The 17,698-nt window shown below is 36.8% G+C and overlaps 2 protein-coding genes across 4 annotated transcripts in view; one reads left to right on the top strand and one right to left on the bottom strand.

The window, feature by feature from the left end:
- Positions 1–229: 229 nt before the first annotated feature.
- tasl.L (TLR adaptor interacting with endolysosomal SLC15A4 L homeolog) lies at positions 230–5,145 on the bottom strand. The gene is made up of 2 exons (XM_018247050.2): positions 4,905–5,145; positions 230–3,097 (listed from the first exon to the last, which is right to left on the bottom strand). Exon 2 carries the CDS (start codon positions 3,093–3,095, stop codon positions 2,199–2,201), a length of 897 nt encoding a protein of 298 aa, XP_018102539.1. The 5' UTR covers positions 3,096–3,097; positions 4,905–5,145; the 3' UTR covers positions 230–2,198.
- A 7,787-nt stretch (positions 5,146–12,932) lies between these two features.
- gk.L (glycerol kinase L homeolog) overlaps positions 12,933–17,698 on the top strand; it is a 57,880-nt gene continuing 53,114 nt past the window's right edge. For 2 of the 3 annotated variants that reach the window (XM_018247047.2, XM_018247046.2), the window contains exon 1: positions 12,933–13,112. In XM_018247047.2, the coding sequence (XP_018102536.1) occupies positions 13,035–13,112 (78 nt within the window). In that variant the 5' untranslated portion in view covers positions 12,933–13,034. The remainder of the gene's footprint in view (positions 13,113–17,698) is intronic. The other variant, XM_018247048.2, reaches the window with a different exon arrangement.

Genomic DNA, 17,698 nt, shown 5'->3' with positions numbered 1-17,698 from the left:
CACTTAGGATTAATAGAACAGTGAATCCTGCAACCAAGCTGAATGCAAGGGAAACAGCAGTGTTAAAATACTTAATATTATATACACTTTATTTCGTTACAAAAAATTACTTATTTGGTGATTGAAAATCTGATGAAAATATCTGAAGATAGGATATTTGAAAATTAAATTAGAGGCATTGCTGTCCATTTACTAATTGCGATAATGACTTGCATGGAGAAAAATGTGATCACATGTCAAAGGAGATTTTTAATTGGGTAAGTATTTTGAACAGCACCACCAAACTTTTCTTCTTTTTTAAAAAGCCTTTATTTGTGCTTTAGGGCATCACAGCAACGTTTCAGGTCGTGCGGCCTTTTATCAAGCTTTTATCAAAAGAAGATTTTTTTAAGCCTAAATTGTGGTGTCAGAATTATCAACAAATTCCACCAAAATTGTTACCAACATTGGAGCCAACATCTATCAGTGCCCAGAAAATAGGGTTATGTAAGATAAGGTCAGAAATTTTATAGGGTGAGATTCGATGTAAGATTTGTTATATGACCTGCTAACATTAGTGAGTCCATTGAAAGAATAATGATACTTAAATTACATTATTATAATGTCAATAATAATAATTAATATATGAAAATTACTGATATACATTGATCATAATTGAATATAATAATACATGAATAAAATGTGCATTAATTTTTATATAAACTATTAATTAGATTCAAATTACATAGCATGACCTAACTGTACACCATAAATTCACAATTTGCCTGAAATAACACATAGGGCATTATTTACTAAAACTGGAATTAATACGTTATTTATGAAAAGTCGACCTAATGCCCATCCATGAATTAAACTCATTTATCAATAATTCTTCTCGAAAAATTCGGTGTGAAAAAAACTCTGCAACAAAAACGAGCATTAATTTGAATTGTACAATTGTCACTGCGAAAACTTTATAGAATTGTCACTGCAAAAACTTGACTTTATCAGATTATCTAGAGCAGATCACAATGTCAAGAAACAGGGACATCTACCATTGACTTCTACATGACCTTGACAGGTTTGAGATGGAATATTTTCAGATTTCTAGCAGATTTGAGTTATCTCTAAAAATTCAAGGTTTCTTTTCCTCGAAAAATTCTAGGTTTCCCCTAAAAAAACTCTACCATATAAATTTGAGGCCCCTAAGATTTGCTGTTACACTTATGTAAATAACGCCAGCTATTGTTTTTCACATTCTAGTAAAGATGGGAAGTGAGGACATTTTGGTGTACCTGTACAAAAATTAGCAGAGTTATTGGTTAATTTATAGATATACAATTTTTAGGAACTTTAGTAAGTGGATGCCATGGTGCCCTGTAGGTATATTTGTTCTGCTATCAGTTTATAATAGTTTAATCCCAACAATAGTAAACTAAATTGACTAAAAGTGGTTCCTTGAGCAGTTATGCAATTACAGTATTTAGTATTCATTAATGTGCTAAATTTTAGGACGCTGCTGTTGAAACCTTTACTTGGTCCTCCTACTCTGGAGATTGCCTAATAGTCTGAGAGAAGAAGCTCTTTCACTGCAGCAAAGCACAGCTTCATTATGTTGGCAGTTCATTAGACATGATCCTGTCCTCAGGCAGGTGTTGCCTCTCCTATTCCATCATTATCTAACAACAGTAAACCACTCAGCTCCTATTTCTCCTGATTCTTATATTTTCACTAAGGCATGGGAGCACTGTTAGCAATGTAGACAATTTCATAAAATATGCTGATACAATCTCTAGCCTTCAAGTAACCTGCTTTTTGAAGGGGGCATCTAGGTTAACATCCTGTAAGTGTGTATGGAGCCTAGAATTACATATTTGACCTTAAATATCCACTTAGGTACTAACGCATTATATTCTAAAAGCTTATCAGTTATCTACTTTGCAAATGTTGGCCCTACAGCCATACTGGAACTCGATTGTCAGCCCCATAGCTACACAACAGCTTATATTAGTGCAGAGAAATAAGATTATTTTATTTAAAGTGGTATTTATTCTCATTCATTATTTATATACAGAACCCTTTCATTTTGGTGTTGCTAACTTTTTAATTTGGATTCACATTATGGTCACCTTTAACATTTTAGCCCCTTGTTGAGTTCAGCAGCCATTTGCAGTGCATTCAACCATGCCAGAGGGCAGAACCCAATGAATACAATATATTCAGGCTTTATCGAATGAGATTTGTAGATTTGAGGTGCTGACAACATTGGATTGCATCTCGCTTGCTATTCTGATCAAGAAACTAATGACCATGTCTTTGGCCTTGTTCGTTTCCATGTTTTGCTCCCTTGAAATCTGCATACTAATCTGCTGTACATTGTTCATAACAAGTTCTGAAGCCATAATATCAGTTGCTGTAGTACTACAGCTCATATCCATTATGTATTGTTTGTAAAGTTCAATAACCTTGCGTTCCAAGTACTCATTTAGCACAGAGTTAGAGAGTGGTTGCTGATGTTGCATAATACTTTTATCCTTAATGCTGCCTGCTTTCCAGCAAGAAAAGTCACCTTTGCTTGGCTTTTTTGCCATGACACTTGCTGTATTTATTGATTCCATAGTTGGAGGTATTTGGGATGACTCTAAAAATGGACATTCACAAAAATCAAAGCTGCGTGTGCAAGTCAAGTCACTGAGTTCAGAGTTCATAGCCATCACTTGGTCGCCTGCTATGTGAAGATCATTATAGTCTATACATATATCTTTGCAGGAGGATGGAACCAAATATGCATCTTTGCTGGAGTTTGAATAGTCAGTTATTGCTAAGGAGGGAGATGTTTCCCTTTCAGACATCCGGTTGTCAATTCCTCGCTCCAATTCACTTGCCTGTTCTGTATTCTGTGAAGTTCTACTTGACTGAACAGTAGGATCGCGCCTTCCTGAGAAAGCAAGCTTGCTGAAAAATCTCCTTCTTCTTGTCTCACATGTGGAAGTGTAAATTAAACTGCACATGACACTCAGTTCATTTGATGCATCTGTTGTCCTGTAATGACTGAATACAGTCCTGTCATCCTCATACCATTGCTGGATTCCATAAAGATATCCCTCAGAGAGCATACCTGTTATAGCACAAAGAGATTATGTAACATCAATTCACAGTCAATAAAAATAATTAAATATCTTTCCTTTAATGTCTACGTTATCACGTTAGCCCCCCTACTGTGTTATAATCTCCTTAAAAGAAGATTGCAGGGACTGTGGCCTAGTCTGTGGCCTAGTGCCCATGGGGCAGGCTCTGACATCCTAAGGGATGTGAGTAGCCCAAATGGTTTCCAAAAAACATAATATGTTACAGGTGCCACCCATGATGTTCTTGCCTACACAGAGGGATATCAGAAAAGTATGCAAGTATAAATATCCCTTACCAGAGATTTATTTTAAATATTTCTTAACTCTTCTTTTACAGTTTCCTTACAAGCAATCCTTTGAACAAGTAACAATAGTTTCAGCCTTCTTTGAGATTTGTTTTAAGAATATCACTTTTTTATGCTCAAATAAACACCATGGAGTTTTGGTTCTGCAGAAAAGAAAATGCATACTTTTCCACCACCTGCTTGTATTGAAATAAAAAAAGGGGAAACAGCTTTACTTGAGCTCCTTTCAGAATAATTATGCAATAAAGACTTGCATAATTTGAAATGGTAACCACTGGGATAATTTTCACTCTACTTGAGCATTTGAACTAATACTCAGAACACTTCGGGGCTCATTTACTAAGCTCGAGTGAAGGATTCGAATATAAAAAACTTAGAATTTCGAAGTTTTTTTTGGGTACTTCGACCATCGAATAGGCTACTACGAGCTTCGACTACGACTTCGATTCGAACTAAAAATCGTTAGACTATTCGACCATTCGATAGTCGAAGTACTGTCTCTTTAAAAAAAACTTCGACTACATACTTCTGCAGTTTAAACCTACTGAGGTACAATGTTAGCCTATGGGGACCTAAAAATCTAAAATCCTTCTAATCGATTTTTACTTCGATCGATCGAACGAAGTATTTGCCCAAAATCCTTCAAATTCAATATTCGAATTCGAAGGATTTAACTTCAAGGGTCAAATTCAAGGGTTAATTAACCCTCGATATTCGACCCTTAGTAAATGTGCCCCTTCATGTTCAATATTGTATATACAGTATATATATCAATAGTTGCTGCAAAAATTTTAAACCAAAATAAAATGTGTAAAAAGCAGACAACATATTCTACAGAGCTGTATAATAAATAGGTGTATATATTACACATACAAAAACAACGAGCAATGTTTTTAAACAAAAGCTTACCATTGCTTAAGGCACATAGCCTATGACTATGAGTGTTTTTAGCAAAAAATGTTAGGCTTGCACTGGGTACCTTCCTGTAGTAAATTATATATTTGGTCTGGTAGGGGTTTTGTGAATACATACTTTTTCTCTATATCCTGGTGATCTGCTCCCAATGCTTCTGGGCCATGAAAACCTGGACCTCATGTAACTAACACTAAGCCCCTTTTGTTTTAAATTAATATAGTATTTGACTTATCAAATGATACATTCTTTTCTGCACTTACATATATAGAGTAATGTCTACAAATCAAGAAATTTTGTCAGAACAACATACAACAGTTTGGTTTCATTACCACCTTTTTTTCTTGTGTTATATTAATATCATACAGATGGGGTTAAAATGGTGAAAACAGTTTTTTACCCCAATTGCAGGCTAAAATCACTTTTGTGAATTCCCCTTAGTAGGTGCTTTCCCTTTGACAGTAAAACTGAACCATTAGATGTCATGGAAGTCATCACAAGATAAAATCAGTGCACATCATACAGACATTTTACATAGCAATATCAAAGTTTAAAGAAACACTAGTACAAAATTTCTTACCTGCTTTTTTTAGGCTAATGTAGCTTTTCAGCTGTGATCGGTTAGCAAGAGTTTACAGAAAAAGATGTCCAAACGGCATTTACAATCAAAAGAGCACAGCCAGGCTTTCTTTTCTTTCTTTAAACTGAAAGGGCTGTTCCTGAAGCGAGGATTATCAGCCCACATTGATTACATGACAAAAGATGCACCGAAAAAGTAGTGCTTCCTCTTTCCCTCTAAACTGAAACCGAGTGGTGCGCCAGCATTTTCACTGTATTCTATGTGAGAATCTACTAGTTTGGGAGATACTGAATACAGTTTTTGTAATACACGCTAATAATATTGAGACAAAAATATTAAGAGTGTAAAACAACCCAACCTTAACCAAAAAAAATTTCAAAGAGAAGACAGAGATATTTTGATATACATTAAAAAAAAAAAAATATATATATATATATATATATATATACTGTATATAGTAATTTGCCCCAACTGCAATGATGCGCTGGCACATGCAACTTTTGTCTTACTTGTGTGTCATTGCTGATGCACAAAAAGTTTTTGTGGCCGTGGGAACTCTGTACTTTCTACTTGATTAAAGCAATATATAAGTACAGGGCCCCATGCTCTCTGCAACGCTCCTTGCCCTGGATTTGCTAATAAAGGTGCAACTGACACAAGGCCCAGAGTAGACTTTTGCACTGCACTTTGGTGAGGTAGAAATGCTAACTGAACAGCACCCAATTTTGCATCCCTTAGCACACAAGTATTTCAGACTACTGTATTTGATTATACAATAAATAAGCTCAATGTTCTCACATTCAAAAAGACCTTATGCACTGCAAATGCATACTCATTCATCCAATAAATTTCCCTAATTCTAATTCTTTCTTTATCTTAAATAATATAATTTCAGTGGTTTTCAAGCTCATTCAGTTTAAGAATGCTAGTTTGTTGATACAGAAAGAAGACATTTAGACACTGAATGAGAGGACATGAGAGCTTCATTGGCAGTGGGTGGCTCAGCCAGTGGGTATATGAAAAAAACATATAGTAGAAAGGAGAACATAAAATGCATCTTATTACTTGCTTTTAGAGTGGTAAAAAAACAACAAATGAGGGTTGAAGGGGGTAAAGCCAAACCCACCACAACACTATTAGAGCAGCAAATGGGCAAGAGTTGTCAAGAATAAAAACTCCAACAAAGCCCAGACAAAACATATCGATTTTGCAGAGGTCAGCAGAGACAATTTGCTGACATAAATGTTTTTGTGTTTACCGGTACAATACATCCTCTTCGTATGCAACAGTTTTAAAAACCATTAGTAACATATAGTAACATATAAAGGCTGGAGTGACTGGATGTCTAACATAATAGCGTAAACACTACTTTCTGCATTGCAGCTCTCTGGGTTTCCACTGATTGGTTACCTGGCAGTAAACAAACAGTGACTTGAGGTGGGGGGGGCTATGGGCCATAACTGTTGCTTTTGAATCTGAGCTGAATGCTAAGGATCAATTGCAAACTCACTGAACAGTTATGTCCCATGTGGCCCCCCTTCAAGTCACTGACTAACTCAGAGTTAGAGAGCTGAAAAGCAGGAAGTTGTGTTCTGTTCTGTTAGACATCCAGTCACTCCAGCCTTTATAGAATACATTTTTGGCTAACTAATTATATTAGAAGCATTTTTTATTTTGCACAGCCTATCTATTTAGTACATTCTCTACATGAAGTATGGTTCTTGGTGTGGAAATTGTATGTAATCGTATCAGTGTTTAAAGATGACACAAAATTATCCAGCCCAATTAATTCCACCCAGGATGTGGCATCCTTGCAACAGGATCTTGACAAACTGGCAATCTGGGCAGCTAAGTGGCAAATGAGATTCAATGTTGATAAATGTCATGCACCTGGGATGTAAAAATATCCAAGCCACTTATACCCTTAATGGGACCGCACTAGGCAAATCCATAATGGAAAAGGACCTTGGAGTCCTTGTAGATAAGCATTTAGCAGCATCAAGAGCAAACAAGGTTTTTAGCTGTATTAATAGGGACATAGATTTGTGGGAGGACAGGGTTATTCTTCCATTTTACAGAGCACTGGCAAGGCACCATTTAGAATATGCCGTGCAGTTTTGGTCTCCAGTGCTCAAAGAAGATCTTATTGAATTAGAGTCAACTCAGATGGTAAAGGGTGAAGTAATAATCATGGAGACACAAAAAGAAAATGCTTCAGACAGGTAGCTTCACAAATACTATACAGGGTGACATGAAAAGTACAGATAAAGCATTTCTCTTGCAAATGTCCGTTTCCTCTTTTTGTTTCAGTTACATTCAGAATTCTTACATTTTTTTCGTTCTGCTACAGAAATATGTTCTATGAGGAAATGTGTTTGTTTATTTTTAAGAAATATTGAGTCTTAGCTCAACAGGCAATTTTCTTGTTTCATGGAAAATCCTTGTTGCCTTAAAATTCCAAAAATAAAAATTGATAGCAACAAACATATATTTCTAATCATGTGTTAAGAAAGAGGTACTGTTTTGAAAATCTCAACTGATGTATTTTTCAGAAATGGCATATTGTGCTATGTTAATAGTAATAGTGACATGTTTTAGTATGATTTCCTAATTATACAAAATGGCACTTCAAAAATCTGCTGTATATGGTCACCTTGAGAGAATCTGCTTAGTTTTACTTTGTGTCCCATTAAAGCCTTCCAAATTTGGCAAGCTTGTGCTTTGCTCACAATAATGTTTCATGTGGGAGTAATACAATGTGGCCCTGTGGCACTAGAATACTGAATGCTTTATTTTCCAGATGATTTGCAGCTGGTAAAATGCTCCTCCTATAGATTCAATAATGGGTTTCTTTGTTTCCATTCGGTGCCATTTATATACAGATATGTATGCATATAATTTGGAGCATTATGTTATAATGCCACTTCATTCAGAGGGGCAAATTCACTAACAATCGTAGTTTCGCCAGGCGCAACTTCGCCACGCTTCGCCGCACTTCGCCAGGCGTAGTTTCGCCAGCGCTCCGCAAATTCACTAAAATCCGAAGTTGCGCACAAGGGTAGCGTAAGATTGCGAAGTTGCGCTAGCGTTGATTCGCTAAGTAAAGCGAAGTTACGCTAGTGAAGGCTAATTTGCATAGGGCGCCAAATTCAAATTTCAATGGAGGAATACGTATCAGCACTACAAATGCCTAGAAAACCTTCAAATCATCAAATAAAATTTTTATTTTGCCCTACACATGTGCCCACTGTCTAGGTAAGTTGCCATGAGTCAGGAAATGTAGGGGGGGGAAGGAGGGGAGCCCCAAAAAAAATTTCGATCTTTTTCAGCCTATCACCCATAATGTAGAAAACACGCCAGTGTGTTTTGGGACTTAGAAAAAATTTTGACTTTTTTTGAAACAATCCCTATCTACTCTATTGCGCTTCGCCAGGTCTGAGGTGGCAAAGGAAGTCTAGCCAGGCGTAAGGGTGCAAAGTAACTAGCGAAACTACACCAGCGTTCGTTAGTGAATTTGCGCAGTAACGAAAATGCCAAACGCTAGCGAATTAACGCTAGCGTTCGGCACTTAGTGAATTTGCTCCAGAGACTCTAAAGAAGTATCCCTCTAGTGGTGAAATTATCAAATGTACTGTTGTAAAGCAATACAAAGTTTTGTTTCACGCTAACAATTGGTCATTATGTTATGCTTTGCTACTGTATATGATAAAAACATCTTCTGAACACATAAAAGTTTTCCACATTTAACAGTTCAAATAGTCTTACATTTTAATGATGACAAATCACTTAAAAAATTCAACATTTTTAATAATGCTGATAAAATTGATTTCTTACATTCACAAAACTAGCTTAGTCCAAAAATCATGTGCCAGTCATGCACAGAAAAAAAATATTTGCCTCTCTCTCTTATTTTATATATTTCAGATCTTATATGTCACTAGTAAATTGTTATCATGCGTACAGAACGGATGAGCTTTGGCAATGAAGAAGGCTTAAAAATAGCATTTTGTCTCAAGTGAATGCAGTATTAATGCCAAAACCAGAAATGGCGCATTGGAAAGAACACAGGTCATTGTAAAAGGTCAGAGAGACCTTGATATGAATAGTAATGTGACTCAGCAGGACCATGGACAGCCGGTCTGCTGATCAGACATTACTAGAGTGTAATAAAAAGCAAGGAAGAGTCTATATTATAAGAGAATTTCCTAGATTCAGTAGAAGCCATTTTTAAGTTAACAGTATAGTGCATGTTTAATAAAGAAATAAAAGCAAAGAAGAGTCTTTTATTATTAGAGAATTCCCTAGTTTCAGTAGAAGCCATTTTTAAGTAAACAGTATATTGCATGTTCAATAAAGGATTGGTGCTAGACAGTATAGATACGTGGCTACCTCTTTTATAAGTGTTAATGGTATAGCTTTCATGTAAGGCACTGTGTGTGATGTGCAAGTAGGTGTTGACATGTGTATCATTTATCACTAAATGGATACTAATTGTTGTTGTCTATCCACCAAAACAAATTTCATGGGTATGACACTTCTTACATATAGGGGCATATTTATCTTAGGTCAAGGTGAATTTTTGAATGAAAAAAATTCAAATTTCGAGCTAATTTTTGTGTACTTCGACTAGGGAATAGTCCCAATTCAATTCAAATTTGAAAAGAATTCAAACACTCGATCAAATGAGCTATTCCTTCAAATTGGCCGAATACGGACCTATTCGATCCAAAACGGACCTGTTTGACCAAAAAAAAACTTTGACTTAATTTTGGTTGGTCTTTTTGAATTCGAAATTCGACCCTTGATAAATATGCCCCTAAATGTGCATTCTGGCACTTAATAATAGTAAAGCTCATCATTAGAGACCCCGCTGTCTCCATGCACAAGCCCCACACCTAAAGTTTGAGGAGGCAAATTAAAAATTGCATGTTAGTCAAAATGACCATTAAAACTTAAACTGCTTATAGTGATCATACATGACAGAATCTAATATTTCCAATTATAATGTAGTATTTTTCTCAGCCCACAATCAATAAACACTGTACTGCAGGGGCAGTGTGTTATTTATATTTATATATTTATTCCATTTCATAAATACATTACATGAATACTTAACCAACATATAGTTTATATCATATTAAGTGATTTATTAAAGCATCTTACCAAACTGGAATATAGCTATTAGTAAATATTGCCCTTTTACATCTCTTTACTTGAGCCACCGTTTTATGATAGTCTGTGTACTCCCTCGGAGATCACCTGACCTGAAATAACCAGCTCTTTTTACTCACTTTTTAAGCTTGGCCAGCACTCCACTTCTTTAAAATAACATTTTAAAAAAAACATTGGTCTGGTCTACTTTTAATCTGAGCACTGCTGTCTTATTTCATTTTTCCATTATACCTATTATTAAGGGCATGAGTGCAGAAAACAATTAGGCTTCCTGTATACCTTGAATTTTCACAACACTTTTCTTTTTCTTATATGCCTGTAAATGACATGTTGTGATGAATCCCTGGGAAAATTAAATAAGATGGAAAGTAGCCCAAACCAATGTTTTTTCTTCTTTACAGAAGAGGAGCACCAGCCCAAAGTAAAATATTTTATTCCCTAGGGGTGCTTAACACATTGGTACCCCCCTTAGATAGCTGTCCTTGTTCTCATTTAAGCAATGCTTAATTTCTCTCTATATAAGTATTCCATCATGTGCAATGGGATAATGACCTGAAATTGAATAATACATTACCCTCTGCAATACACAGTGCTTATTGACTTGTGGCCTGAGCTAAATGTTACATTATAATTTGGAATATTTAATGCTATCACGTTTGATCATGATAAGTAGTTTAAGTATATATGCATTTTGACTAACACGGATTAGAAAAAAATAGATCTTACTTCAGTTTGCTAAAGACTGGTCAGGCAGGCATTCTTATACTATATGACCTTTCTCTCCCTGCCAAGGTACACAGCACACTGCCCCACTGGAAAATCTCCAAGCTGATTTTATCACTAATGTCATAAGGGTGTTCCAAAGTAATGTTGAATAAGAACAGGTACCGGATTGTGCAAACAAACTCAGTTCTGCTTCTTGATATGACAGCGCCAGTTTTCTCACATCACCTTGCATTCTGACTGTTGGTATGAGAAGTTTTGATATAGCTCAGTTACGATTGACCACTACAATACTAGAGTACCTTTAAACACAGCCGCCATCAGGGAAGCAATGGGGTTACAATTGTCCCAAGCCTAATGGCTTCTATATGTTAAGGGGGCCCGGCCAGCTGAGGTTTCTAGATTAGCTTGGCCCCCCTTGAACTGCTGAAGGAGCCAAGTTGCGCCAAAGTAGGAGCCGGGTTGTGCTGAAGTAGGAGCCAAGTTCGCCGAAGTATGAGCTGACTTGGGGGGCCCTGGTCGCTGTTGTTTTTTTTTTTACTTGAGGGGCCCTGGCCACAAATGTTTTTTTTTTTAAACGTGTAGGGGGGCCACACTACACAATGTTTTTTGTTATTACTTGTAGGGGGGCCCAGAAAATGTTGTAAGGGGTCCCGTGAATTCTGATGGTGGCCCTGCCTTTGAACTACTCTGAATACAGCAATGACGTTTCCCATAGTCATATTTAGGCAAACATATTTAGGGTCATTTGGACCCTAGCAACCGGACTGCTAAAATTGCAAACCAGAGAGCCGCTGAATAAAAAGCTATGTAACTATAAAACCATAAATAATAAAAAATGAAAACCAATTACAAATTGTCTCAGAATATCCCTCTGTACATCATTCTAAGGGGCAAATTTACTAAAGGGCAAACTGGCTAACGCTAGCGAAAATTCGCCAGCGTGACGTCATTTCATTACTTTGCCGATTTACTAATGGGCACTGGCGAAAATTCGCTAGCGAAGTGGACCTACTCTATCGCTACTTCGCACCCTTACGCCAGGCGAAGTTGCGCTATGGCGAAGGGACGTAACTACGCTAATTCACTAACTTGCGCATTTTACTGAACGTTACCTCTCTCGCCAGACTTGCCTTCGCTGCCTCAGACCAGGCGAAGTGCAATAGAGTAGATAGGACTTGCTTCAAAAAAAGTTGACATTTATTTTATTTTATGAAGCTTTCCCAGGCTTGTGTAGTGTAATGTATTTGCTGCTACATATACGTCCATTGTACTTTAACTTGGCGCTGTATGCAAATTAGGCATCGCTAGCGTAACTTCGCTTTGCTTGACGAATTAATGCTAGCGCAACTTCGCTACCTTTCGCCTCTCCCTGAGCGCAACTTCGGATTTTATTGAATTAGCGGCGCCCTGGCAAAACTTCGCCTGGCAAAGTGTGGCAAAGCCAACGTTGGAGCAACTTTGAAGGTAAGTAAATTTGCCCCTAAAAGATATCTCATAGGTGATGTGAACAACCCCTTTAAGGCACCGTGCTCTAATTAAAAAGACCCCTTATCCGTCAGACCCCATACTCTTGATAAAACAGGAGTAATAAAGTATTAAAACATGCTTAATAAAACAATGGGCGTTACTTAATGAAGAAGTGAGACGTGTGGCTACGTTAATTCCTGTGACAGGAGCAGTTGAAAGTAACAAGCATTCTGCCACGCTTCATAATATAATAAGGCCAAACAGCTTCAGAAGACAGAATGTATTTTGCATTTGCAGAAAAAGCAGGCAACAATCCTAACAGCAACTCAAAATCATAGAGACCCAGTGAACTTCTTGTGCAACGGCTCTGCAGAAAAGACAATTCACTAGAAATAAAACAGAAACAATATCCGAAATTTATGGAATATTTGCCCGCGCTTTGTATCCTACAATTCCCCCGTGCTAGTAGGGAGGCAGCCAATTACAAAGCCTGGTATTTTGCCAGCACTTGCTAACAGCCAGCCACTCTTTGCCACCATAGTGGCGTCAGTGACGTGTCACTGGGCGGAGATAAGGAAGTAATTGCGTTGCCAGTCCGTGAGGTCAGCGAGCATGTTTCCTTTGCACACCCCCAGCACCCGATTGGCTACGAGTGAGCCGCGCCTCCCTACGTCACGGCCAGTGTGGCATGGCTATACTGAAGCCGGGCAGGTCCGGCGGCGTGTGCTGGGCTAGTCAGCCTTTAGTAGCAGCGCTGCTGGCAGTATGGCCGCGTCCAACAGAGTCATTCTGGGACCTCTGGTGGGAGCCATTGACCAAGGAACGAGTTCGACACGATTTCTGGTGAGAGAAGGGCAAAGATCGCGCAACAAAGGCTGTAAATATCAGTGTTATTGGAAGAGGCACGGTGCCTCTCTATGAAAGGGTGCCATTTACGTAGAGACCATGAAGTGTATGACAGGGTGAAGGGCATCACTGGCTAGTCAAGCTTACTGCTATGTCATATGGTTGATCTGGACACATTCAAGCACGTGTCATTTATTATGTAACTTTTTCATTCATTTTTCTATTTGGAGCCATGTATGGGGCAGTTTGATTCAGCTGAAAGCTGTATTGTGATTGCTGCTGTCACACTTTGTTATGTATAAGTCAGGTGAGCTGTGTGTGAGAATGTCATCAGGTATTTATAAAGTGACAACTTATTGCACAGTGTTGTAGAATAGCCAGTGTATACATCAAGCATATAGATTACACACAAATACTGACTGTTGCAAGGGCTCAAGAGAACCCTCTTCAGCAGAGCTTACAATCTAAACATGGAAAGGAATCGCAGATTTCACTGAATAAGATAACGGAGGACTTTTCTGAAGTATTTAGAATGCTGGAAAAGAATAAACATAAACATAGGACTGTTGTGTTCCACCGGCTCCAGTTTGAGTATGTTTACAGTACGCACTAAAGTAAATACAGTAATAATGTTTTTTTGCGTCTTACTTTCTGCTTTAACTGAGGTGTGCGGAATAAAGAGAGTTGTAAATATTTTTCATTTCAAAGTTTAACATAGAACAGGTTTAACTTTGATTGGTTAATAGTTTGTAAATGACCTGTCTCAGATGCATAGTTAGCCGGCATTAATAGTACAGCACTGGATACAATAATGTTATTTTTAAATGTGCTAATTGAGCCCAGATTGTAGTCTCATATTATCAATTAACTAAAACCTTGAACTTTTCATATCCATGTCACCCAGTGCTGAATACACTGTACTAAAAGTGCCATGTCAGAGTGGTGGGCACAGCTGATTTAGGTTTAGAAAATTCACCACTGTCAGGTGGCCAGGAGCACAAATAAAAAGAATCACTGCCTGTGCTTTTCATTTGAAGCCATCAAAAGAGGGGACAGCAATAAGGTCTTCCTAAATCTGGTACTGGCTCCTTTGCTTAGCTAAGTGAATATACCAAAAATGTAGATTTATTGGAATTTCACACATTTCATCATGAGTAGAGCAGCCAGTTGGGTTCAAGCTAATAATGAATTACAAGTGCATATGCAAGTTTCTTTGTGCTCCACACTGGAGCACTGGCGTCATAGATTGTGTTCACACACACGACTACGTACCTTAGAGGGAACGTTGCTCAGAACACATTTTAAAATCTCTCTTCCTACATGACCTTTTCAGAAACGCGTTACTTTTTTTCCCTTTCAGACACAACACTGATAAGGGATGTGACAGTGCAGCAGAATTGCGCAGCTTCTGGGCAATGATAGATTTATCAAAAGTTCATTTTTCATAGTCAAAGAAAGTTTAATTCTGAGCACAAGATATTTGCAAATATAATTGTTATTGAAAGCAGTGTCTCCCTGTCTGTTTATATTTTCTGCACTCCGGCTACTAAAACAATGTTGCAAGCCAGCTGATTAAAAGACCTAGAGGAGACCTAACTCCTTTTACATTATTTTAATAGGCAGACCTAAAGAATAAAAAACATAAAATAAACAAACACAGCTTTAAACTGAAATTACAATTACAAATGACTAAAATCATTTGATTCAAATCAATGTATATTATAACGTTGCCTACAATTATGTTTCTATCATTATGCAAAAAAATGTTTTTGTTTTGTGGAGAACCCCCTTTAACAAACATATCAGGACTGACAGTGAGGGATGTTATTGTAGATTTCTGTAGAATAGAGGAGAACCCAAACTAAAGTTAGCAGAAAGTCCCTTAGCATCCTGCTCAAACACTGGGATGCATGAAATGATGATTTCTAAATTCTCTATTCCTTGTATGTTCTACTGTTTCATTTGGCCATTTTATGTTTAGGTTTGTTTAACTTTTTATATACACTTTTAAGTTTAAGTGCGTATATCCCTTTAAATTCTGTAAATGTTCTTAAGAAGGAACCATTGTTTTATGTGTCAATTCCCTGGTTTTTATTTATATTTAGTCAGCTACTTCAGTAATACAAGTTATTAACACCAAAACATTTAAATTGACCAAATTGAATATGTAAAATGTTTTCTTCAAAGCAGAAATCACTATTTTTAATGTTGTCTATTTGCTGTTGGCTCTACATTTTCAGGAATCTTTGTCTTAATTAATCTTTTCATGGCTTAGAGCAGTGTCGCACAGAGAATTTTCTCCATTGGTTTAGATGACTCCAGAAGAGAAAAAATGTGCTGCACTGCCTTACCTTTCACCAGAAGCACTGTTAAATGAACTATAATATTTATATTATGCAGGAACTTGGGAAGTTCTGCTTTAAGGTGAAAACCATTTTGGACATTTTTAATTCCTGGTTACTGGGCCTTTAAGTGGTATCAGGGTTACTGGGAGCTTTAGTACAAGAACAACTTGAGAGCCAGGGACTAGATATTCGTGCTCAGATGTTTTAACTTCTCTTACTGGACAAATGATTCATAATACTTTACTGGAAACATGATGCAAGAGATGTCCTAGTGACCTTTTTGGTATCATTTCTTCTCCTGAGCTCTCAGCATTGCCGTCACCAAGTCATTCTCTGTGTTATAAACAATTGCAAAACAATTTTCATGGATTTCAAAACACGCCTCACTTAATTGTTACTGTTTTACTTTGGACTGGTGGTCAAGGTGTTGTAAGTCAAACAGCATTCATGAGAGACAAAGTATGACCTTCACAAAGTACAGCTTTTTAGAGATCGTGTCTTTAGTTTACCCTTGGGATTATTATATATGTGTGCCAAAGAACTAAGCTGAAGGACTAGTAAAACAAACCAAGGGAAACTATTCCTTCCAGAAATCTTTAAAGTAGGACCCCTAGTTTTTATTGCAGTATTTACCTGCAACTGTCCTTTTTCAGTTCTCTAATACATTTTGTGCAGTGAAGTCTTCACTAAAATCAAGCAAGCAAATCAAAGCAAGAAAGTGATTTCAACTATTCAACTATTTTTTTCCTTTATCAACATTCCAGTTGACTATTTATTGCTGTTCGAGATCTTTGTGCAAAATTCTAGAATTCAATTTCTGACACTATGGGGTTATTTTTCAAAAGTCGAATGTTTGTGTTGTACCTCGAATTAACCAGAATCTCGAATGGTATCTTATTTAAGAAAAACTCGAATGGCAAAAACCCGAATATGCGAGTTGAGTCCTGCAACCCAAAATCTCGGGTTGAGTTTTCAATGAAAAAAAACTGTAATCTCTCGAACATCTGGAAAAACTTGAACATCAAACAGGCTATTAACCTCTTTAAACTGTTCAAGGGACCTCTGCCATTGACTCCTACGTTACCTTAACAGGTTTTAGGTGGTATATATTTGGATTCAAGCTATTTCAACGTTCAAGCTATACCAAATCTCGAATACTCAAGTTTTTTTTCCAGAAAACACGATTGATTCAAGTTTTTTTTTAACCCAAGTTTTGACCAAAAGCAACTTTAATATTTTGAATTTCGTCGAAAGAACCAGCTCAAACTTTAATAAATCTGCCCCTATAATTTTAAAGATTTATTACACACAAAACTTATTGACGAATAAAAAGAAGTGACATCTAAAACGTTCAGACAGTAGAAGCTGCTTTTCAATTTGAGTGTTCAAGATTAATTTAAAATTTGGAAGGCTCAATGAAAATTAAGGGAAAATTACAAAAAATTGTTATTTGGCTGCATATGAGTTGTTTTTGTCACACTTTTTTTAACAACTGAGTTTTCAAGTTTTGATCATTTTTATAAATAAGCACACATTCGAGACTGGTCAGTTTTCAAGTTTTTTTTGAGTTAAAAGAAAACAAGAAAATGTGAATTTTGATACAGCTGCCTCTAATAACAATGTGTAGAAATGCATTTAGGAAATGATAATGCTGGCCCTTTAAGTACTAGGAATAGTTTAACTACCCTCGCTGTTTAATAAAATGATTTTTTTATATCAATCACATAGTACTACAGCCTTCTTTCTCTTCTAACTACTCCTGAGGATGGTAGGGTAGACACATATAATGCTGCTGCTGTTGCAGCTAGTGTGGCAACCCCCACAACCACAAAGAAGCTCATTTTGTTGAGAGATATTAACAATTTTGGAATAAAGTCAAGATTTTCTAATGTGCATATATGTTAAGTGTTGTATAATTTACTAGTATGTTATACCCTAATGCTTTTAGAGTTTGAGTTGTTCAGTAACTGTGAAATCATTATGATTTAATTCAATATACCAGTGTGACCTTTACATTATCCTAATATACAGTCATTAAATCTATGGTCCACTAATCCTCTTTGCACTGCTCTTGGGAAAAACAGCCTTCTTTGTATTTAGAGATTACGGTCTTACAAAGAATAAAATCAGTCCTTACTTAAATATGAGAAATGGAGTGGCAAACAGATCCTGGGGTTTCCACTTTTTTTCTGCTTCAAAGTAGCAGGTGATTAATAACATTGCCGCATCAATGCTGTA

The sequence above is a fragment of the Xenopus laevis genome, chromosome 2L, assembly GCF_017654675.1.
Source record: "Xenopus laevis strain J_2021 chromosome 2L, Xenopus_laevis_v10.1, whole genome shotgun sequence".
Lineage (NCBI taxonomy): Eukaryota > Metazoa > Chordata > Amphibia > Anura > Pipidae > Xenopus > Xenopus laevis.
The sequence above is the reverse complement of the archived record's forward strand: the minus strand, read 5'-3'. Positions and strand labels throughout refer to the sequence as shown.

What these genes read in the sequence shown, in the direction of transcription:
- tasl.L (XM_018247050.2), bottom strand. Translation starts at nt 3,095, where the DNA reads ATGCTCTCTGAGGGATATCTTTATGGAATCCAGCAATGGTATGAGGAT.